A 23,126-nucleotide genomic window follows, 5' to 3' on the forward strand; every position below is an offset into this window, starting at 1 on the left:
TAAATATACACGACACGAAAAGGACAATCAAATCCGACGGGCTCCGCTGCTCTGGTCTGCGGAGGGACAGACAGCGTGGCTCTGGGCTCCACTACTCTTCCCTATACTGACTACTGATCCAGATCCTGTATCATATCCTACCATCCGAGGGAGCGAGAGAGCGAGAGAGAGAGCGAGAGAGAGAGAGAGGATACAGAGCTAGTCAGATGGACAGACACAGTCGCACAGACAGACGGACAGACGGACGGACAGACTGTGGAGGCAGATAGACTGTTACAGTATAGAGAACCAAAGAGAACCAAGTTTTAAACGCGCTACGTGGCACAAAAAGAGAGGAAGACAGACAGACGGACGGGAAGAAAGAAAGGGGAGACGGAAGGAACTTTTTAATCTATTACTACTCGATGCTATGTTTACACAGAGCTCATGGGGGAGGATTCTGATTTGTTTTCTAGCCACTTAAGTATTCCTTGTACCCTCTATCGATGAGGACATTTTTGTTTGCATGCAAGTGTGCCTGCGTGTGTGTTTGTGAGTACGCTGTACATAGGTGAGGTGTGTGTGTGTGTGTGTGTGTGTGTTTGGTGTGTGTGTGTGTGTGTGTGTGTGTGTGTGAGTGTGTGTCTATGCGTGCGTGCATGTGTGCGTGTGTGTGTGTGTGTGCAACGTGTGCACGCGTGTGTGTGTATGTATGCATGCAAGTGTGCCTGCGTGTGTGTTTGTGAGTACGCTGTACATAGGTGAGGTGTGTGTGTGTGTGTGTGTTTGGTGTGTGTGTGTGTGTGTGTGTGTGTGTGTGTCTATGCGTGCGTGCATGTGTGTGTGTGTGTGTGCGACGTGTGCACGCGTGTGTGTGTATGTATGTGTGTGTGCCTGCGTGTGTGTGTGTGTCTCTCATGTCCTGGGGGGGGGAGGGGAGGCGCTGGGTGGGGGCCTTCGTTTTTTTATTTCATTTTTTTCCGGAACTACTATTGTGTATCGGACAAACCTCCAGAGGGCTCTAGCAGGTCACATTGTATATGCTTCCGTGTTTCCTCGATGATTATCTTCCGTTAGTTGTGTCATTGTCGCTCGTTTGTTTGTTTGTTTGTTCGTTGTTGCATGGAAGCTTGTGGACCTCTGCTCAGTAGCAGCATGCTCAAGGTCTCTTTTTCCCCGGCCTGTGTGTTTCTGAGGGGGGGTGGGGGGGGTTGAAAAAACCCCCCCCAAACAAACAAAACAGCACTAGTGAGCAAATAGTGTCACAACCAGAACACTAGTGAAGCGGCGGTAGTGGGATGGAGCACGACAGCAGGACGGTTAGGCCCTGTTTACACCTCGCCTAACTATTAGAATGAATTGGTTATTGCGCCGGGACGTACGACGGGCGGACCAATGGCGTTGGACCCGGAACTCTGCTGAACCAATGGGAGCACAGATTATCTTAATATTTTGGTTCCTGCTGTGGACAAACTAGAAATGCACTAAATAAACTCTTTCTAAGGAAGTTTAATGTACTGTATGAATCTGTTTTCGATAGCCGGATAGATTTCTGCTGTGATAATACAACATCGCTGCTAGGTGGCGTCTTAGACTCATTTTAAGGAAGGCGATAGAAAAAAAATAAATAAAAAAGTGTAATGCAGGGATCTCAAACTAAAATTACCTGGGGGCCACTGACCAGATGGGGGGGGGGGGATAAACTGTCCCATGTTTTTTTTTAGTTTATTGCTTAATAATATGTCTGTATGAAAGACAATCATAAAAATGATTTTTTTTTTTGTTATATTCATTATGTATATGGATTAATTAAGCATTGTGCTAAAAATGAATATGTGGGCTGGATTTAACAATATATTATAACCATGTAGTGGTCGGTGTTTAATTGTCTCGCGGGCCGCGTGTGGCCCCCAGGAGCGGTGCAGTGGTAGTAGTGTAATGTCATCATAGTAGTTATACAATTAAACCTTATTTATCATGACTTTTCCTCTGAGGTTAGGGTGTTAAAATCCTTTGCGTAAGCATGCATCTCGCGTTCATTCGGAGGGAGCACAAATGACGGTGCTGGCACTCATTTAAAAAATATTTATTGATATGGAAAAAGAAATCCAACAAGATAAAGTGCAACGATAAAACAGGAAAAAGGAACAACTGTCACAAAGTGTCGATAACATTGCCACAAACAAACAAATAAGTCACATTTTTCACATTACAACTAAATGTGGAGGTTACAATTTGGTGTCAAATTCTTTTAAATACACATTTTAAGATATGGAATAATACATTTAACTTAATTTAAGGTAGTTGTGATATTTGAAACACAAACAGCATATACTGTGCATTTCCTTCTCAGGTTTGTCTATAAATAGAAAGACAAAGGAAAACGTTCTCAAAAAACACAGCGGGCCGGTCCCAATTCTCTTCGTTGCCGCTACTGTACCTCCATCGCCAAGAGGTGGGGTTAGGGTTGAAACGGGAAAAACGAGAGCGGTGGCCTTTCTCGTCTGAATCTAAAAAGGACAAAAAACAATTCCCCCCGAAAACTGGAGGATCCCTTCAAACATGGCAGCGCGTTGAGAGCAACCGCACTGTCGTAATGTATCCGCGTGAAAGTCCGGTGAGTCCAAATCACTTCCTGCTGTATCCTACCCTGAACGGTTCGGACTCCTCGTGAATTTGAGAACTTCGCGAGAGTCCTATGAAGCGCGCTATGCAAAAAATTTTTTTTTTTTAAATCAACTGCGCCTGAATGACACACACACACACACACACACACACACACGCGCGCACGCATGCATGCATTAGTACAGATAGAAAAGCACATTTTTACTTATGCTGAACTGGTAGTACATCAATCAGAGATGTGGGTTTCAGTGGTTTCAACAAGCACCGTGCACATGTATCAAAGACAACTGTTCGTTTTCTCGCGAGGAAGAGGAGAGAGTGTCGGTCTCGTCCTCCTTTTCCTCCCCCGTCTCCTCTCCTTGGCGTTCGTTTCTTTTTGGACTTTCTCTGTCGATCTCTGGCTCCTCCGATCCCGCCGTCTCCTGCCACCCTTCGCCGCACAGTCTGTTCTTACAATAAATCCCCTCCGTGCGTCTGTCTGACGCTCGGCTTTAGGTCCCCTTCTTTGACTCCCACTCCTGAAAAAATAAATCACCGAGCAATGTAAGAAAAGACAATGTTTTACACTCTCTCACACTCAATAATAATAATGGAATATAGAAATAATGACGGTATGTCTTGTTGTTTTTTCCACCAAAATTTGTGTGAATATGCAGGTTTCGTTTTTTATGCGACAGAACACGCTAAAATAGGCAATTGACTCCATTCCCACTGCCAGTAGAGGAGTATGCCTTTCTGTTTTTTTCCCTGGTTTTGCACGTTTGATGTCACGGACGCACCGGAAAAGGTGCAGTCTGTGCAGGTGTGATTGTGAAAAAAAAAAACATTTTTCTTACTATTATTATAATTTTTTTATATTCTTTAATATGCACTTGGAGGAGTCTCCAGGTCAGAGTTTCCGTTTATCCGGTTATCACCAGTTTATGACCGAGAAAATCTGTTGAAGTCCGACATATTTAAATCTCTCCGCTGATAATGTCCAGTGAAAATAATTCCTTCTAAGCACAATTTGAAGTAGTGTGCTGGGCGATAAAACGATAACGATAAATATCACCATATTTTTTTCCTCCATGTCGAAATAAAATAGAATCGATCATTTTGAGAAAGAAATTCGGCAGATCTGTTCATTTCCGCATTTGGCAAGTTGCAACGGAAGGCCAATCAGTTTGGACGATCTAAAGCTGACCTTCCACCTCTAACCAATCATGTTCGTCGACATAGAAATAAGCCCCACCCCTTCCCTCGGGGACAGGTGGCGCTTGTAAACACACACACACACACACACACACACACACACACACACACACACACACACACACACACACACACACACACACACACACACACACACACACACACACACAGGGAGCAGCGACAGAGTGCAGCGTCCAGAACTCGGAGAGGCAGAAAGATGATGTATTGTGACAACAGGGACACATCCGTCCATCGTTTGGCTGTTTTTTTGGGATATTTAAGTTCTGACCCAAAGCAAACGGTAAATATCCATTGCATAAAATTTGTTGACAAGCCGTGCAAGACCACAAACTTTTATTATTTAATCATACCTACCTGCCATATTTATTTTATTTCTGATTTTATTCAAATTTTATATCAGTGAAATGTTAATTAAAGTGACTGCACTTGTTACTTATTGATCACGAACAGAAATTATTTGATGTTAAGTAGTATTATGAGTCATATTTATTAATTTATTTTTAAAACGGTGTCAACTGACGGGACTCCTTCTATTTGGAATATGCAATAAAACAATATTATAAATCGACATGCCTTCATGTTTTCATTCTCTGTGTAGCCTGCTTATCAATTGTTTTTAAGCTCAATAAACACAGATAAGTTTGGACCGGAATCACTCCCATTTGTCCGGGAAATTGCAATCTTCCAGGACACGTTGACCGGCACCGCTTCTTTCTCACGGAAACTCTGCTCCAGGCACACAGGCACACGCTCCGGTAATGACTTGCCGCAGATGACAGAGGGAGTAGTTACCTCACCGTGGGGCGCAGCCCACAGTGGGCAGAGAGCTGAGTGGGGATGCGAGCGCTAGTCTGTCCGTTCGACCTCGTCTGGTGCACAGCTCCGCGACCGCTTGTGCGGTAACTCCGCCAAAAGATACGTTTGGCGCCGGCGTTGCATTTTATGCCTATTTCCGGGAACATATATATTTTTTTACCCACGTCGTGTGAAAAAAAAAAGGTGTGAAAATAGCGTTTCTAGCCGGTTGTCATGTTTCTATCACTGCCGATTGGAGCTGAAGTCAATAAATACCCGCGACTACAGCAGAGTCATTTTGTCCCGGGAATGAATTCCGATTGTAACCTTTCCCACTAAAGACAAAAGCCGGATGTTTAGCGGGTGTTTGTGGGGTTTTTTGTGCAATGGAAAAAAGGTATTATAGTATACTATGTTGATTGAACACAGAGACACAATAAAAAGCAGCACATCTCACCTTTGCCTTCTGCATGACGTTTCCCTGCGAGGAAGCATAAGGAGACGGGGGACGTTTACGTAGCTCAAATGATGAGTTGATTGGGACAGTCTCACAATAAACCTTCTCAATCTTATTACCCTGTGCCTGAACACACACACACACACACACACACACACACACACACACACACACACACACACACACACACACACACACACACACACACACACACACACACACACACACACACACACACACACACACACACACAATGCAATAATTTTGAATAATTTTGAAGCATACTGTATAAAGGAGAACTATATGTGGCCCAAGTATGAGCCCTGAGGAACCCCAGATGAAATACTGGCGGAAGTGGAAGATAAGTTGTCCAGGGTGACTGGTGGAGAATAGGATAGTTTTCTAACATTTCATATTCAAACTAAAATCATAAAATCCATTCAGCTAAATCTGAAACAGCAAATCTGTTTTTAAAAGGGCAAGTTGAAAAATTTGTATCTTTTCTACAGTCGGTCACCTTGGTAGAAATTTTGGCTTCAGTGGGCGGGCCCAGCGCTCCGCCAGCCAGCGATTTCTTCAGGTTTTCCTTGACTTGTGTCAATCGGAGCTCTAGCTCCACCCTCTCCTCCTCCTTCTGCTTGCACAACACCTCCAGCTGGGCCAACCGCTGCTCTCCCCCCCGACCTGACACGCACACACGCACGCACGCACGCACGCACGCACGCACGCACGCACACACACGTTAAAGAGAAAGACCCCTGAGCAGGTGTCAAGTAGGCAAAACACACAACGTTACGACAGAATAGGAGTGTGTGAGTTGTCTCTCACTGTTGTCCTTCCTCAGTTCCTCCTTGACCTCCTTCCTCTCCCGGCGGAGGGACAGCAGTGTGCCCCTCAGCTGCCCCTTCTCCCTCTCCAGATCCTCCTTCTGTCTCAGGTACTTCCTGGCGTCCTCCTCTGCGCGGGTCTTCCCGTATCGACCGTACTGGTTCACGTCTAAGCGGCAACAAGGTTGAAGACGTGAGAGGCAGCCGCGCGAAATTCTTCGGGCTCCAAGAATTTTTTCACATCATTTAACCGAGTGTAAAGTTTTGCATATCACACCCAAGAGTCGAAAATTTTACTTGCAATAATAATTGTAAGAATTGCTCTGAGGTGGAATATGTTCAGCACACGTTTTGGCGCTGTGATGCTGTGAAGTCGTTTTGGCTATATTTCATTGATGTTTTAACTCAAATTCTTGGTACACACCTGACTTAATGTCCTCTCTATGTTCATGTCTATTCTTTATACTTACGCCAAATACTCTTTGGCAGAAAGTGTGGGTCCTGACTTTTTATGACATGTGAGGCTCCGAACATATTCTAGTTGGAATCTACACCGAGACTATGAACTGATAACTGAATCTCCGTTTATGAAGCAATTATATTATAAATATATATAATTAACAAATTTAGGTTAAATTCCAATGAATTCATATACAATCAAATATTTTTACACTAAACGCTTTAAAATATATCTTGCCATTAAAGCACATCCTTTCCCCATAAAATAAAACAATTTAATACATAATTGTATTAATGCATAAAATATACATTTTCTTTAAAAGAAATACACTCACTGGAGGCGTGTCTCTTACAAGCGGCCTGCTGTTCAGTCTTATCAGAGTCTCTGCTGGAGAACGAGGCGTGGCGTCGGACCTGGCCCGCTCTGCTCTCTGCCGCTCCCTCCTGGAGGCAGATATATACGCATACACACACGCGGACGCATTGAGGTACTGTAAAGGCGGTTAATAGAGTTCAAGTTCTGAAACCGCAGCATGAGCCTGAATCCAAGCGTTGCCAGAGTTTCAAAGATTTCATTTCCAAAACAGCTCTGATGACACACACACACACACACACACACACACACACACACACACACACACACACACACACACACACACACACACACACACACACACACACACACACACACACACACACACACACACACAACCACACACACACACAGAGACACAAGGGAGGTTCCTCACCAGAACACTCTCATAGACTTCGTCATAGATCCTGGAGTCCGTCGAAGCGCTGCTGGAGGAAGTCGTAGTGGTTGTAGCCCACCTGCCCGGGAGAGAGAAGCAGGTTAAGAAAATGTTTTTAATGCAGCAATGTGCTAAATTTAATTTCCTGTACGTGAAAAAGTAGTTTTGGTTGAACGTTGAACTCTATTGACTCACAGGAAGGAGTTCCTGGCAGCGTGTTTGATATCAGTGAGTGTGTCCACGTCGATGTAGTCGTAGTGAAGCTCCTCAGGCAGAGTGGCACAGCCCGTCTCTGCCAGCAACACACCCAGCCACCGGCCCAGATCCTCAGAACAACTGGCCTGGGACACACACACACAGACACACAGACACACAGACACACACACACACACACACTTAATTTTCCGCCTATTCCTCTGGTTCAGCTGCTGCATGGCGAGCGGGGGAGGACTTTACTGAAGACTCGGTTCGGCTCCCAAGTTTAGAATGGGTTTCTCGTCGGAATAATTTAATTCTGTCGCAATTGTTTATTTTTGTGGAAAGTGTAGATCACCCGCATTCAATATGGATTATGCTAAATGCATTGAGATTCGAGATTCACGTTCAGTGAATTCCAACCAAGTTGTCTGGCCGCAGCTGCCCAGTCAAGAACAAAGCAAAACAAACAAAAGACCCTTTTTCCGGAGTGCCCCCCGACTCCAGAGTCATTGAACAGATTTATTCGCCGTGAACTAATCGTTCGGGGGTCCGGCATCACTAATTACAGACACGACAGAGTGTATGCAGAATAGAATTCAGGTTCTACTGCCCAGTCCTAATTTACCTCTAGGGACACCAGCTCTTTGCCCCCCTGCAGGATACGGAAGGTGAACGGATGCTTTGGACCCATAATCCCTGGCACCACCTCGGCCCCCGCCAGGGGCACCGCTATGACGGGGGGCCGGCGGTCCCCAGGGTCCCGCTGGAGGTGGAGGCTCCCCGCCCGAACGACGCACCAGCGCTCCTTCCAAGCGCCGCCCACACACACGCTCAGGTAGCCTGGGGAGGAAAAAAAACCAACAATCTAATTCCGGCGGAGAGGAAGACATGAGCAACTTTCCGCCCAACATGGAGTCAACACATACAAATCGAATACATTTAATGTTTGATGAATACAAAAAATTGTTGAACATTGTATGTGTCTTTTTCAACTCTGCAGATTAAAATGCAGTCTGCTGCTGCATCTGGAATGGTCCTTCAACAGACTACAAGCAAAAGCAATGAGGTATTGATCCATCGACCAGTCCACCGATCTACTGCCTGAGACGACGGCCCGCCCTCACCGCTGCGCGGGTTGTCATGGTGACCGGACAAGGAGGGGGGGTCTCCCGGTAAGGGGGGCTTCCGTTTGGAAAAGCTGATGATGCGGTTGATTTTCTTCCCAGCGGCCCGGCTCATTGACCCAGTCAACTCGGACAGAGTCCCGCTCTTCCCCCGGCCTAAAAAAAAGGTTGGGGAGCAGATACCAGAATTATTAACCATAGGGTCATTTTGCAAGGAGCCATTTTACCCATTATTTTAATACGATTTAATTCATGATATATGAACATGATATGAATGTTTGTTACACTGTAAAAACTGTCTTCTTTTAAAATGTAAGTGTCAAATTTATAAAAATGTATAAAAATTATATATCTTTTTATTACCTTTGCTGCACTTTACCCCCGTGAATGAATAAAGTATCTATCTATCTATCTAGCTATCTATCTATGGCATGTTTTTATTTTTTGCTTATTTTTTTTTTATTGAATTAAGTACTCGATCAACTTCAAAATCAACAAAAGCAAAAGTATTGTACAAACACAAGTACAAATCATTTGAAACAGACGCTACAGCACAAGACTTTCTTTAGGCAACAGCAGCAAAAAAAGTCAAGTATTTTTTGTGCACCAGGTGCAGCGGGATTGTTCCCTGCCGGGCTTCCTGTGATGTCATCAGGAGACAATGGCAGGAAGAAGACAGGAAGGAGGTTGTATCTGCTCTCACCCCCTTTCTGCACCAGTACAACTCTTTATTTATCCCGCAGAGTTTCTAACAAAACCAAAATGACCAGAGATCACAGATCCCTTCCAGGTTCTGTGTATATTTTTGCTCCTTTGTGTATGTGTAGTGTTTGTTTACTGTTTACGTGCAGATAGTTTGTGTAATCTGTACATTGTACCATCGGACAATTAAAACAATGTTCAAGCAACAACCTAAACAAAAGAATTTCAAATTGTTTCAAATACACACAGTCAGCCCCTCCCCAGCGCCATTTGTTGGTGAGTGCATATTTTTCACATCTGGGAATTAAAAAAAACTATTATTTATTTTTTATTTATTTTTTAATCTAAAGCAATTTTTATATACTGTGCTCTTCTTTATGTTCCCGTATTTAGTGCAATACCTAGACTGAGCAGTTTATGAAATCAATATGAAATCATTTTAATCCCAATAATATTAAGAATATAATAATATCAAGAATAATTACTCAGGATCCAAAATGTGGGATTACAAGACTGGAGGCAACCTAAAAAGAACAAATTAGACGGTAAGTACGCCGGCACTCTGGTTAGCTTTTAACACGGACACAACATTTTTCAAGAACATTCCTGGCTGGAAGATACGGGGCGCGAAGGTCAATAAGATAAACCTACTGAGGGAGTCGGAGGCGTCCCGTCCCTGTGCCTGTGTGTGTCCAGCGGACAGAGCGTCCCCCGTGGGCCCGCTGTCCGAGTCGGAGGCCGCCCGGTCAGAGAGCAGCACCTGGCAGGGAAAAAACAAAACAAATAAAAGAAGAGCGGCAAAGAGAAGAGTTGAGAACACAGAAGGGAAGGGGAGAAGAAGAGTCGGCAAAATAGAAGAACTGCAAATGAGAAGAGCATGTTGCAGATTCACATGGGCAAATGGGCAAAGACTGCAGACTGACATAGAGAGGACAAATACACTCATGTACAGTAAAAGACACACACACACACACACACACACACACACACACACACACACACACACACACACACACACACACACACACACACACACACACACACACACACACACACACACACACACCTTGTCAAGCTCCATCTTCCTTTGTATAATAGGAGAAGGGGCTCCATCATGTCCTTCGACATTGCCAGCATGGCTGCCCACTTCTTGGACCACCTGGACATACAGTATACAGGGACAACATTATACTACATAACATAACGTGTAAAATAACATAACTGCTCTGTAATAAACTGTGACACACCTTACGCCTAACCGCCCAGCGTCAGGCACTTTCAGGATATACCCGACCCCCCTTTCTAAACCATTTAGACAAAACAGGCCTGTTCTTCTTCTCGGCTCCTCCCAAGGTTCGCTCAGAGATACCTTGGCCCTGCCGCCTACAATTCATACTCATTGGTGGAACTACGGTGTTCGACAAGTGAGTTCCAGTGCCTTGGAGCCTGATCAGTGCGAGGCTTTTCTGTTCATATTGAATTTGAATGAAGCGTTATTGTCGTGTTTATTCGGGTTGAGACTGAATTGAACTCAAAATGTCTTACTTCAGCCTCCAGCTCCGGCACCAACCCAACCCGCTCCGTCACCTTATCTGTCGCTTGTCTGTTTCTCTGAGTTATTTGGTGGTGGGTGATTGCAAAGGTTCTTTAAGCTTCTTTGATGGTGCAGGGTCGCGAGGTCGGTCCGCTCTACAGCATCACTCGAGAACAATACCTGGTTTCGTACACCTTTATTTCTCAGAGTTGTACGGGGACGCAACGTTGGACTGCGGTACCTTGAGCCACCGCTGGGCCTGTTCTTGGCTCTGCACAGCCAGGACCAGGGCTTCACCTCCGGGAAGAGAGAAGCGCAACTCGTGCCTCTTTTTACGGCCCTCCTTCGGGAAATAAATGACGTTGCACAGGTTCAGCGGGAGCTCCATGTGGGGGCTGCTGTCTTTAATACTCTTGTAGCACTGTCAGTAAAAGACGAAGGGAAGAAGAGCAAGAGAGAAAGAGAAATAGAAGAGAAATAAATACAGTGTAAAACAAGCAGAAGTGCGGAAAAACATCGCTCTTCAGACAGGCCAGTGCTCTAAGCACATCGGCCCATCGGTTTCTGGGCGTGTGCTGATGAATGGTGAACTTCCACAGTGACTCCAAGTACCTGTAGTTTGTTGTCGCGGACAACGGCCAGCTGCTTGGCCCACTGCCCAAAGCGCTTCTTGCGCAACAGGAAAGCGCAGATGCGACAGTCTCTGATCGGCCCGTCGGAGCCCTCCTCAGCCGTCCATCCCTGGGGTTGGACCCGCCCCTTGGCCGCCTCCTCCTCTTCTTCCTCGTAAGATTCGTAGGAGCTGCTCAGAGCATCTGAATCATTGTCTAGAAAAAAAGACATACTGTGCTAAATAAAACTACTGTACAGTATATATACACTTTTGCCAAAATTGGAGGACACTCACAGGAGTTTTTGGGAGGCCCGTTGATCCTGGTGCTAGGGTAGTTATTGTCTGCATCCTCGTAGTAGGCGTCCTCCACAGAGTTACTGGAACCTGAAGATAGGGGGTAGGGTTGAGGGATGCTAAATATAACTAAATATTGGGATGTATATTGATAAAGTGTCAACGCCAAATTCTGGATGAGTGTGTACGCATGCGGGCGTATACTGACTGTGCATTGTGGTGCTTAAGTACTGGGGGGCGGAGACAGAATCCAGAGGAACCGCCTCTTCATAGTAGTCATCAGGAAGGGCCGTGGTCGGCAGCGGAGGCGGCGGCGTGTCGGTGGGCGTCTGAGGAACCAATCACCCGCGAAAGTCGAACAATAAACTACCAACACGCGACCAGGTGAAAGGCAGCCCGGTGGGTCGACAGGTAGGTATGCAGATGGGCAGATAGATAAATAGAGCGAGAGATGAATAGACGACTCACTGATTTACTCGGAAGAGTCTTTTCCTCCTCTTCTTTCTGCTCCACAGGAGACGCACTGAGCATGTGCAAATCACAGTCTGGAGGAGGAGTAAGGGGAGAAATGACTACTCACCGACGGTGTCAGATGATGAAAAAAATTATATATATGTGTTCACTGAATTGCCATAACAAATGTAAGATGCTCCTTTTCGGGCCAAACATTGACAAGACATATTTTTATCCAACAACGTTGGCGGAAGCGACTTGATAACGACCCGGTCAGATGCCCCACAAAATAAGATGAATCGATTCGACGGCATAAACAGACATAATTGCATTTCAGCAATAAAACTTGCAAAACTCTCCTCTTTTCAAAACAAATACACAGGATGTAGCGGGAAGTGCTACCCCGTTTGTCCACACTCCACACGCCAGTCAGGAGTGAAAGCGGCTCAGCAACTCGCCAACATTCTGGACTCAAGGCCCCTGGCGTATACTCACCAAAATCTTCAAACAGAGACTCTACGAAGCTGGTGCCGTTGCTATAGAGACAGCTGTTCATGTAGACGTCTGATCCGTTCACTATGGATGAAAGAAGGAAGGGGTGTCGTTTTACCAGGCAGGGCTTTGGAACGGGGGAATTAGAGCCTTAAATACTACTGCAGGCTCATTTGTAGCCAGGACGATATATAATATGGATCTTTTAGGGTTTGAGTTGAGAAGTGTTCACACTCTGAAACTGTTAATATACAGTCGTTCTTCATAATTCAAAAAAATATACACGCTTTCACCTGCTCAAATGCATTGGGGACACATTTAGAATATAATAAAATATCTCCGAACTGTATACGAGTTTGGATTTTGGGCTGGTTTAAAAGAAAAAAACAAAAAAAACGGTTTTAGCAATGGCCAGCGTCGACAAGCCTCCAGCCCGTGCATCTCTCCACAAGAAGGCTCAAACTATTTCTGCTGTCCGTGATCTGCGGAGTCGCTCGAGTCTGTCGAGGTCGGCGGGGGCGGCACACCACAAAACCACAAAAAGAAAGGACTTGATCGGCGAGCGCGGTGACCGTATCCCCCCACTTTGTTGACGGTACATCAAATACAAGCGTGTTCGCAGTAGCGCCGGTCGGGAGCGACATTTCAAATGACGTTTTTGAACTCCGCTGCCTGAGCTGCGCAACCCATAATAACCAAACCACGAGATGCTTGGAGCAACTGCCAACGGTGAGAGGTCTGGGAACTGTTTGCACCCAGTGAATTTTTTGTGCTGGTGGTTTGCCCACACCGCCACGCACTGACTCTAAACACTGCGTCTTTTTGTACTACTTGTTCCAAACACGTCTTGCCGGCTGAACGCTTCCGTTTCCCCCGTATCCTCCGGGTCTGTAACAAGCCGGATTTTCCGACTTTATATAAGTGGCCGAGAAACAGGATTAATTGGGCGATCCGTATCATGTTAGTGTTCCTGGATGGGGCTCCGGACCTGAGAGCCTGAGTCTGCCTTTGTACTCGCGCTGACCTTCCTTGTCATGATCCTCTTAACCCCTTACATCTCATTATCCTGTGACAACCGTCCTTCTATCCGACTTGACATCCCGTTGCGTCTCTCCGATAAACAAGGATCTTTTGTAAGGACCTCGTGGCCTTGTCTGTGCGCTACGACAGAATGCTTTGGAATTTTGTTTCAAATTAATTTCTTTCCGTGCCGCTACGTATATGTAAATGTTCTGTCGCTGGTGAGAATGTGTACATTTCGGGGGGCAGCGATAGCAATAGCCCGAGTGTCATAGGGGCACTGGCTCACACAGCCTGGTTTGAAACCCTCCCCCCTTAGAAGCTGTTGCCAAGGTGCCCTTGAGCAGGGATTTTAATCCTCTAAAGCCAAAGTGGAAGTAGAATTTGCGAGAAACTGCAGAAAGCAGTTGGGTGTGAAAAGCAGATCCCAGGACTGTGTTGCTCATACGTGTGATACCAGGTCTGATGTTTAAACAAAAAACAAACACAAGAGGGGGGGAAAAAAAAAGAAATGAAAGCAGTCCTTTCACTTTCCAGAGACGACGGATTCAAAAGGGCCGTGAATATCCGTCGGCTGGGGTTTAAAAAGATTTCCACACAACTTTTTCCGACACAAAACAGCATTAAGGTGGCGATCCATGCCCATGTTGAGAGTCAGTAACCTAGTGTCAACATAGATGAACATTCCCTCCGAAATGATGAACAAATCAATCGATCAGAAAAAAGGCAAACTTTGGACAAAACTATTTGAGTGAGACGAGGGAAAGTCCAGGTGTTAAAATAAAAATTAAAAAAAAAAAAAAAAGTTTCACAGCAGTTTTTTGAATGGCGTTTGGGGACTTTCAGTGTAATCCACCCAACACAGAACATGTAATGGGAAAAAAACAAAACATTTATACTGTAGCTACTCAGATGGCTTGCTCGCCGGCTCGACAGTCTACATGTATTGGTTTCTACCTGAGGGCTGAAGAGTGTCCAGGATGTTGCGTACGGAGGCCATCTTGTCCACGGTGGCGGCGCTGACCTTCTCTTGGTCCAGCATCTTCAGCAGGATTCCCAACTCGTTTACCAGCCGCTCCATCGCTGCTCAGATGCAGAGGACAGAGGAGTGTTTTTTGTTATCAGAGCGGCAAACGCACAGCAGATACCGCACCGCTGCCAATAAGTCTTATCCGGGCAGTCTCATGACATGAATCAATTACACTTTTTATTGGCCCCTCAAATGTTTCTGCTTAAACACAGGAAGGTTTTTTTTTTTTTTGTTTTTTTTTCTTCCAACGCTTGAATAGGAGGCGTGTAGTCAGTTTGGAGCTCAGTTTACTGTCTGCGGCAGCTGAACAGAAGGAGATATTTGACACATCACATCAAAACCAGACTGTGTGTGTTTCAATGTGTAAGCGAGACAGGGAAAAAATGACACATCAGGATATTCAGTCATCCGTACGTTGATTCATTCATTCTAACTAATGAATGAATCAATGACTTAATATGATATGGTCAAGTATCTACCGATCACATTTTCAGGTTTTAGGAAGCATAGACATAGACAAAGACAAATAGGCAAAGACAACATTTTTCATGACAGAGGATGATTATCCTACAGTTCAACGTATATATGCCGACCCCCATTCGCAGAAATAGTGTAGTTTATCGCAAACCTGAGCATTATGAAGGCGGCTCTTAGTGAAAAAACACCTCTTAAAGGGGAATTTAATTAATGTTAAATGAATGTTTTCATAATTTTACAATCAAATGACACTTCCACCTCGGCCAGTCTTGTCTCAGTGGACAGTAGACCATATAAGCACTTTATTTCATCCAAGCAACAAGGCACATTCCCTAGAATGTATTATAACGTGCCAATGTTAAAAAAAGTAAAAATGGAAGTTTCAGCAATTTGTCGTCAAATGATAAATTGCAAAAAAGTGTACGCACACAAATAAAAAACTTTTTTTGGACATTTTCAGGTAAAAGAACTGACTAAAAAACTTGGAACAACAACTAAAACCAAAAGCACGAGACTGAGCGGGAGAGCGAGCGAGAGGGAGAGGGAGAGGGAGAGTGCGCCTTGCTCCTATTACTCAGTCTTGTGTAGACAATACTCTATTGTCTCGACGCGACCCAAAATTAGACACTCACAATGAATCAGAGGACCACGGGAAACAATGCAACATCCACAATTCAAACAAAATACACAATTTTCAACACACACACACAAGCACAGACACACACACACACACACACACACACACACACACAGACACACACACACACACATTCTACATAGGGGTGTGGCACGCAGCTGCATGGAGGACCGCCTATTGGCATTCTGGGTTAAATGAGACATCCAGCAGTTGTGTGTATGGGAGCATGTATGTGTGCGTGTGTATGTACGCACGCTTTAGACCAGCAGCTGTGGTTTCCTGTCTGAGTTGTTGACAGCAGCTCTTATCCACCTTATCCTGATCTTGACCCTCCCCATCCCACTGTCCTCTAAGCCCTCCTCCTCCTCCTCACACTGTTTTGTCCTATGACTTATCTGCATTGCTCGCCATGCTAAGCTAGTTGTCAGACAACGCTCGCCGGCGCCACACACTTCCATGCCCCTATGGGCCGGCATATTCTACCTGCATCCGCCTGTAGGGCTCTGCTCTTCCATCCAATGGGGGAATTTGAGCTCATCGCTCCAATATTTCCAGCTCATTTCTGTACACCTCGCCGGGAGTGATGAGCAGTAGAGCCCAGACGCCCGAACTCAAACGAGGCTTAATAAATAAAGATCATTTTCAATTAAACCTAAGAGTTGGCTGTCAACAAACAAAAAGCACATTGCATATTTCCTACGTGGATTAACAGTTATCGTTTTCGCTCATTCATTTCATTAACTGGCCCATACTGATGGAGTGCCACTAACAAAACGATTGGCATTGGACCCTCGACAATGTGAGAGGATGGTGGTTTGCGTACTACCGTGCTGGTTATTGTATACAGGTTGTTTCCTGTTGTGAAGGGTACAAAAACAAAGCAGGGTGAGTCTTGCTTGGCTGGAAATTGTGAGTTTGGGCACTGGTTGCTTGACTTGGCACGTCCAGTTTGAATTGTCTGCATTACTTTTGAAATGTGTAAATAATTCAAAGAGGAATGACTGTGATCAGATTTGGATCATCAAATACAAATCGGAAACTTGTATAATATTTACCTATTTTTATTAAATGCATTTTGCTTCTTTGCTCTGCTGTTATTGTTGTGTATGAAAGGCGCTATAAATGTTTGAAATAATAATAATAATAATAATAATAATAATGTTTATTATTATTATTATTATTATTATTATTATTAATAATAATAATAATAATAATAATAATAACAACAATATTATTATTATTATTATTATTATTATTATTATTATTATATATTATTATTATATAATTAAGTAAAGCTGCAGGAAACTGAAATTGTACATTTGTAATTTCAGGTTGATTGTGTAGTTGGCCTTGCCTTTAACTAGAAATATTAACGATACTGTAACTACATTTTATCACAGTTCTGGAAGGCATCCAAATATGGTTGACTTCTCCTCTATAGGCACTGCCTTCTATGCTTGATGTTCATTCTTTACCCAGTGAGACAAAGCAAAATTAAGTATATGTTGTCGTTAGATTGTGAGCCAAAAACAGCGAGGCTCCAATAGGCTGAAGGATTCTACCATGACCTGTGACCCCAACCAGTGCTGTTTTGTGATGCCTAGAGTTCCTTTAGCACGTCTTCCAACCTCGCATGGAGAGCCTGGGCGTCGGCGCTCTACTGCTCATAACTCCCGGCGTGGTGTACAGAAAACATAGGCATGCTTAATGAGCTGGAAGTATTGGAGCGATGAGCTCTAATTCCCCCATTGGATAGAAGAGTAGAGCTCAAAAGGTGGATGCAGGGGAGGTGGAGTGGGCGCAGCACACACAAGCAAGCAAAGCAAGTAGGGCAAGAGGGATTGGCTGCTTGCAGTTAGGACGGTCCTAAAAGGCGTGGAAGCGTGTGGCGTCGTCGAGTTGTCCGGCAGAACTAGCTCCGCCAGCTACGCCTCATTTAACAATTTGATATTTTGTGTAACTTCAAACAGGTCGCACATTACATAACATACCATAGTATACCAATAGCGCGATTTTCAATCAAGTTTGCAGCTTGAAGACATCAAAAATACGTCTTTATCTTTTTAAAAGCAGAAAATTAACACGTGTATCATACGGCTTGTTATCCTATTTTTGTCTTAATCCTCATGCATTACCATATTCTTTTGAGTTCAAAATAAATTCCACTGTCACATTTAGTAATAACTCCAACTTATATATTTATGCTCCACTAAAACGCCAATGCAAGCGATGCAGGGAAGGAGTAGCACGCTTTGTCTTCTTTCCACTCTGTTTATTTGACCTCCTTTCACTGTCTTTCCTGTGACCCCTTTTTCTGTTTTTTCCTCCCTTTCCTTCCTGCAGCTCGTATGACTCCATGGTCATGGAGGGTGTGTGTGTGCGCGTGTGCGCGTGTGTGTGTGTATGTGTGTGTGTGTGTGTGTATGGGAAGATTTTTTGCTGTGGGTGAAGATCAGCTGCTGTGGAAGCTGACGGTTCTTATCCGCAACAGAAGAATCTTTGTAATGTCATACAGAAATAGAATCAGACATACAGTTTATTTTTATTTTTTTCACGTCATCTTAGTACAGAAAGTCCTATCGCACCACTTCAGTACTATCATCAGAATCAAGATTAATGTATTCCGCCAACTACATTTACATATACTAGAATTTTTTTTGTTCATGGTGCTTTTCACTACAGACGATCAGCATTAAAAAAAGCTTAACAAAATAAATAAATAAAATACAAATACAACAAATACAAATAGCAAAAAAATATGAAATAGTCAGATGTACAACTAGTAACATCGCAGGAAGCATCCAAATGGGAGAATATTTATGTATGTTTTTGGAAAAACGTGTCGTGAGTGTGTGTGTGTGTGCGTGCGTGCGTGCGTGCATTTGCGCCCGTCTCTGAAGTATTCGTGACGGGGGTTTTCAGAGGGAGGATCTGTCCGTCATGGGACCCGGGTCATGCGACTTCCATTCAAACCACACAACTGAGGATGCATTATGCTGCTGTTCCTCCGGCACAGCGGCGCTGACAGGCGGCAGCGAGGTGGGGGAAAGATCAAACTGAAGGCGGGCGGGGTCTCATCCGTGGAACCCCGGTGATTTCACTCCAGCGCCGTGTCCGGGTGCACCGAGCATTCTGGGTCTCCGGTTCAAACTAATCTTCGGGGCATTTGTGAAATATGCACGGGTCAGGATGGAACTCCGCATGATTTGGTGAATTCGGATTAGAATCCAGCGTGTCAACCTCTTTCAAGGTTGACACAAATTTGGAGGAAAAACTTTGAAAAACTTCCAAACGCACGACAAACGATTTGGCCCGGCCTCCTCCTCTTCCCCGCCTCCGCCACTCCACCCGCGTGGGTGAAGTTTGACCCCCCGCTGCACCCCATCCGTCCTGTCTAACTCCCTCCCTCCCCAAGTAACGCACCCCAACTCCTCTCACCCGCCGCTATCCCCTCCCCAGACAGACAGTCCTCCTCTTCACACGGGGGTCAGAGGTCACGTCTGGCCGGCCCGGGCGGAGACAAAAGTCTACTTTTAAGGCAATTTTGTAGCAGCATCCCATAATTCATATTTTCACAAAAACACTGCGATCCTCTGGGTATTTTATTCATCTACAGTTTGAAAAGTCCCCCGCGCTGAATTAGAAAGGCATTTGTAAATACAGCATCTTAAAGGGGACCTATTCTACTCCTTCTCCACAAGTTAATATAGGTCTCTGAGGTCCCCAAAATATGTCTTTGAAGTTCTTTGCTGAAAATACCACGCAGATTACTCATTCTAGCCATTCTAACATGGCTCAAAACCACTCCTGTGCCTGACACACTGTTTCAGGGTGTGTCGCCTCCCTTCCGAGGCCACTAGCTCTGTGAGCCGATGGGGTTTGAACGTGAGTAGTAGGATTCCACTGTATGAAGTATATAAACTTCCACTTATTTGACCTCATCAGTCCACCAAAATCTGTTTCGGAGTCCAGTCGCTGAATCTTCACTGGCATTCGATCTGCAAGGCCTCATTTGAAAGTTTGTGCAGCGCAGCCTCCAGTCGACCGACCGCATGCCTTTGTATTTTTCTCCGGGAAGAAACACAGGGCAGAATGCATTTTTTAAAATACTTACATTTCCATTGTTCTGCAGTTTTGTCACGGACAGTTGGGATTCATTTCTCTTTCTTTTAAAGTTCCTGTAATGTGAATTTGGTGATTTTTTTTTTCTGATCACATTATACGTGTTAGAAAGCAATTGCTGAAAAGAGCAAAAGACTGGGAGCATGAAATGGCTGGGCGGTTAATGAAAAAAACAACAATTTTTCCGTGGTTTGACGAACTCAGAACACAACCCAGGGACTTGAAAAGATTTGTGCTGGTCTGCGCAGCGGAAAAACAAAGCTGTTTCCTCGGATGCTAGCGGGTCAGGTGGCGCTCCGGGCGTGGATGGGAGTTACTCAGATGGAGGGCGGTTCTAATTCTAGTCTCAATCACATGTATTCTGAAATAGACAGCTTGCAGGACAAACTTGACCTGGCTTGTCTTATTTCACAGTTTGTGTGTCGGTAGGTCCATCAGAGACCCGCATGTTTTTCACGACAGGTCCCCCTTAACAGCGAGAAGGATCGCTGGACCCCCGACACATGAAGGGAGCAGGAGAAGTTATGATGGGCGGCGCTACGGTACAAATTAAGACACATTGTGACAACTATCAGGATAATCGGTCTTCCATAACTACAATGACAAAAATGATCGGCGATATTTGATTGCCTTGTCGATTGTTAAGCTTTGTCGTGATTGTGTAAAACAATGCACCAACAGATCCAATACCAAGTTAAGTTCCTTGTGCATGGAATAGTACTTGGCCAATTAAGACAGCGTTCATCATCCATTCATCAAATACTGACTAAGGAGCGACAGGAATAACTCACGTCAGTCACGAAGGAAAGAAATAAGATTCCACAGCGATTATGATGTCAGACATTCAAACGATCCCAGTGAGGCGAGAGAGAGACCGTGCATGAACGCCACGCTGCAACATCTCTGTCATAATAATTCAAATATTTCACAACATGCTGTCCGTGCGTCTCAGGTAACACAGCGGGCGTTAAGATCCTGCTGCGGCGGCTTCCGTCCAACACTGGCGCTTCCAACACGGCACTTTACGCTGGATTGCGTCACTTCCATAATATATGTATATATATATAAATATAACTGTATATATTTTTGAAATAAAAAAAAATACACAACATATATTCAATATATATATATTTTAAATTGAATTCTCGTGGTGGGGGTGGGGGGTGTATCACATACCTGTGGAAGGGAACCTCTCAGCCATCCACGCGTCACCGTGCAGTAACACGGTGGAAGCAGGGCTCTCGTCACATTAGCGCACATGATAAAGATGGAACAAACGCACAGAGGGGACGTGGCCGCCACTCACCGCTCTGTCGCTTGGCCTCCATGCCGTCGGTTCTTCCGCGGGGTCGTTCGGTCCGGCGCGTCTCCGGCAATAATCCGCGCGGCGGCTGGAAAAAGTTACGCGGCGCGACGCACGGCCCGCGCACGGCGTGCGAGCGGCATGGTCCGACTCCGCGTAGTGTGTCGCGCAGCGCTGGCTCCAGTTTGAATCCGTTGGCGTCGGCATCCCGGCGGACGCCGCCATCGCGGTCGCCCGGTCCTAGTGCTGGTCACGTTAAAGGAAAACCCAATAAATATAACGCTCGATATGTGACCTGACGCCATTTAGCAGACATCTTGCCACAGTTTCAAACCACTGCTCAACCTTCTATATTTTAACATCAGGGTAAACTTTTATTTTCATTTTTATTTGGGGGTTATATTTTTCATTTGTTGTTTTCCACTTGCGTGTGCAAACCATATCTTTCTCATGCCAATAAAGTCCATTTATTGATACCAATCAAAGGCGGCTTCAGCTTAAGCAGCAACCACTATATATAAATACACACACACTAAGTTTAAATATTATTGCTTATGTTTTGTTTTTTTTTGGCCTACAACACAGTTGAAGTGGACGTCCAAGATGTGCTGGTTGCTTGTTTATTTATTGCTTATTTGTTGTACAATAAAGATTTCCCATCGCAATCTCCAATTATAAAAGTTGCAGCTATGAGGAAACGCAATATTTTGGGAGAGGGGTCCCATGCTGGCACCCACCTCTGGCCTGGCCAACAAAAAGAGGCTATCAGTAACGCACATTATAGCCCCGTCCAGCCGTCTTTTCCATCCAAACCGACTGACGCTGCCAAAAACAAAAGACCAAATTACTGCTCAATGCGAAATGAGTACAAAGGAATGACTGGTTACAACAGGTGTAAGTTCACAGCTTTCAAACCATTTATTCAGCAGCAGAATAAGAGATAACAGGCAGGGGATTATAAATGATGTGTTGTGTCGACTGCGGAATTATATTCTATTTCATTCATGTAAACACACACAAACATTAACGGGCGCACGCGCACACACACACACGCGCACACACACACACACACACACACACACACACACAGAGACACACACACACACAGACACACAGTATAATTTCCTCTCAAAATGACAAAATGATTTCCATCTGCCACATTCATCTCTAACGTTCAGACACATCCTCGCTGAACATTCCACAGTAGTCCCTTTGCAATAAACTATTATTCAAGTAGCAGCAGCTGTTCATAAGCACTTCCTGTCAATCCAGGCTGCGTTGGATACTGCAGAGGAAAAAAAAACAAAAACTTTACCGACCAAAAATACATTCTACATGAAATACTTTTCAGTTCTATCTCCCCCTTATCTATCTTTACTCTTTTGCACGTTCCTCTTTCTTCCTTCACCCAATCCTGCCAATGATTGGGTGATGGAAGACATTTCTTACTTTCTTTCTTTCCCATTATTTCCTTCCTTCAACTCTCTTTTTCATGCTGATCTGCTGCATGCAGACGTCCTTAGATTCCTAATCTGCGGTTTTCCAGTTTCACCAGTCAAACATTGACTCTTAAACACACACACACACACACGCACACACGCACACGCGCGCACACACACACACACACACGCACACACACACACACACGCACACACACACACACACAAAACTAGGGCGAGTTCTGCCCCATGCCTCACACAAACCATTATACCTCTGAAACCAGTTTTTAACATCTACCTCACGTTGGATTTTTTTTTTTTTTTTTTTGACCTTTCATGTGTATTTTCACATGAATCTTTCTTTCACAAACACACACAATACAATAAAGGAAAATAAACAGGTAACTCCTGTAGCACTGGGCGTAATGGAATTTCAAAGCCTGTGCCCCGACACACGCGCACGCACGCACGCACGCGCACACGCACACACACACACACACGCACACACACACACGCACACACACACACACACACACACACACACACACACACACACACACACACACACTCCAGTCAATA

General features: G+C 44.8%; 2 protein-coding genes across 5 annotated transcripts in view; one reads left to right on the forward strand and one right to left on the reverse strand.

Annotated features, from left to right (window-relative positions):
• The window catches only part of LOC307240100 (fibroblast growth factor 13-like), a gene marked incomplete at its 5' end in the record, with an annotated part of 18,132 nt that extends 16,237 nt beyond the window's left edge, over positions 1-1,895 (forward strand). For both annotated transcript variants that reach the window (XM_080013726.1, XM_080013725.1), the window contains one exon: positions 1-1,895. This exon is cut by the window's left edge and continues 400 nt beyond it.
• Positions 1,896-2,049: 154 nt separating this feature from the next.
• On the reverse strand, positions 2,050-21,251 carry LOC307240098 (actin filament-associated protein 1-like 1). 3 transcript variants are annotated; one of them, XM_080013721.1, is made up of 19 exons: positions 21,112-21,251; positions 14,497-14,622; positions 12,523-12,603; positions 12,043-12,119; positions 11,783-11,903; positions 11,575-11,664; positions 11,280-11,494; positions 10,909-11,088; positions 10,200-10,292; positions 9,785-9,893; positions 8,432-8,587; positions 7,933-8,147; positions 7,305-7,450; positions 7,107-7,188; positions 6,693-6,801; positions 5,900-6,067; positions 5,589-5,755; positions 5,072-5,095; positions 2,050-3,122 (listed from the first exon to the last, which is right to left on the reverse strand). In XM_080013721.1, exons 1-19 carry the CDS (start codon positions 21,131-21,133, stop codon positions 3,096-3,098), a joined length of 2,208 nt encoding a protein of 735 aa, XP_079869847.1. In that variant the 5' UTR covers positions 21,134-21,251; the 3' UTR covers positions 2,050-3,095. The 3 variants fall into 3 exon arrangements, with proteins under 3 accessions (XP_079869847.1, XP_079869846.1, XP_079869848.1); XM_080013720.1 differs by having other exon boundaries at positions 5,072-5,197; XM_080013722.1 differs by lacking the exon at positions 5,072-5,095.
• Positions 21,252-23,126: the final 1,875 nt, after the last annotated feature.

The sequence above is a fragment of the Zeus faber genome (assembly GCF_960531495.2).
Source record: "Zeus faber genome assembly, chromosome: 14".
Classification (NCBI taxonomy): domain Eukaryota; kingdom Metazoa; phylum Chordata; class Actinopteri; order Zeiformes; family Zeidae; genus Zeus; species Zeus faber.

What these genes read in the sequence shown, in the direction of transcription:
- LOC307240098 (XM_080013720.1), bottom strand. Translation starts at nt 21,133, where the DNA reads ATGGAGGCCAAGCGACAGAGCG. An exon ending in GGACACTCTTCAGCCCTCAG is followed by an intron (nt 12,604 to 14,496) that starts GTAGAAACCAAT and finishes TTTCATCCATAG; the next exon opens with TGAACGGATCAGACGTCTAC. An exon ending in GGAACTGAGGAAGGACAACA is followed by an intron (nt 5,756 to 5,899) that starts GTGAGAGACAAC and finishes TGTGCGTGTCAG; the next exon opens with GTCGGGGGGGAGAGCAGCGG.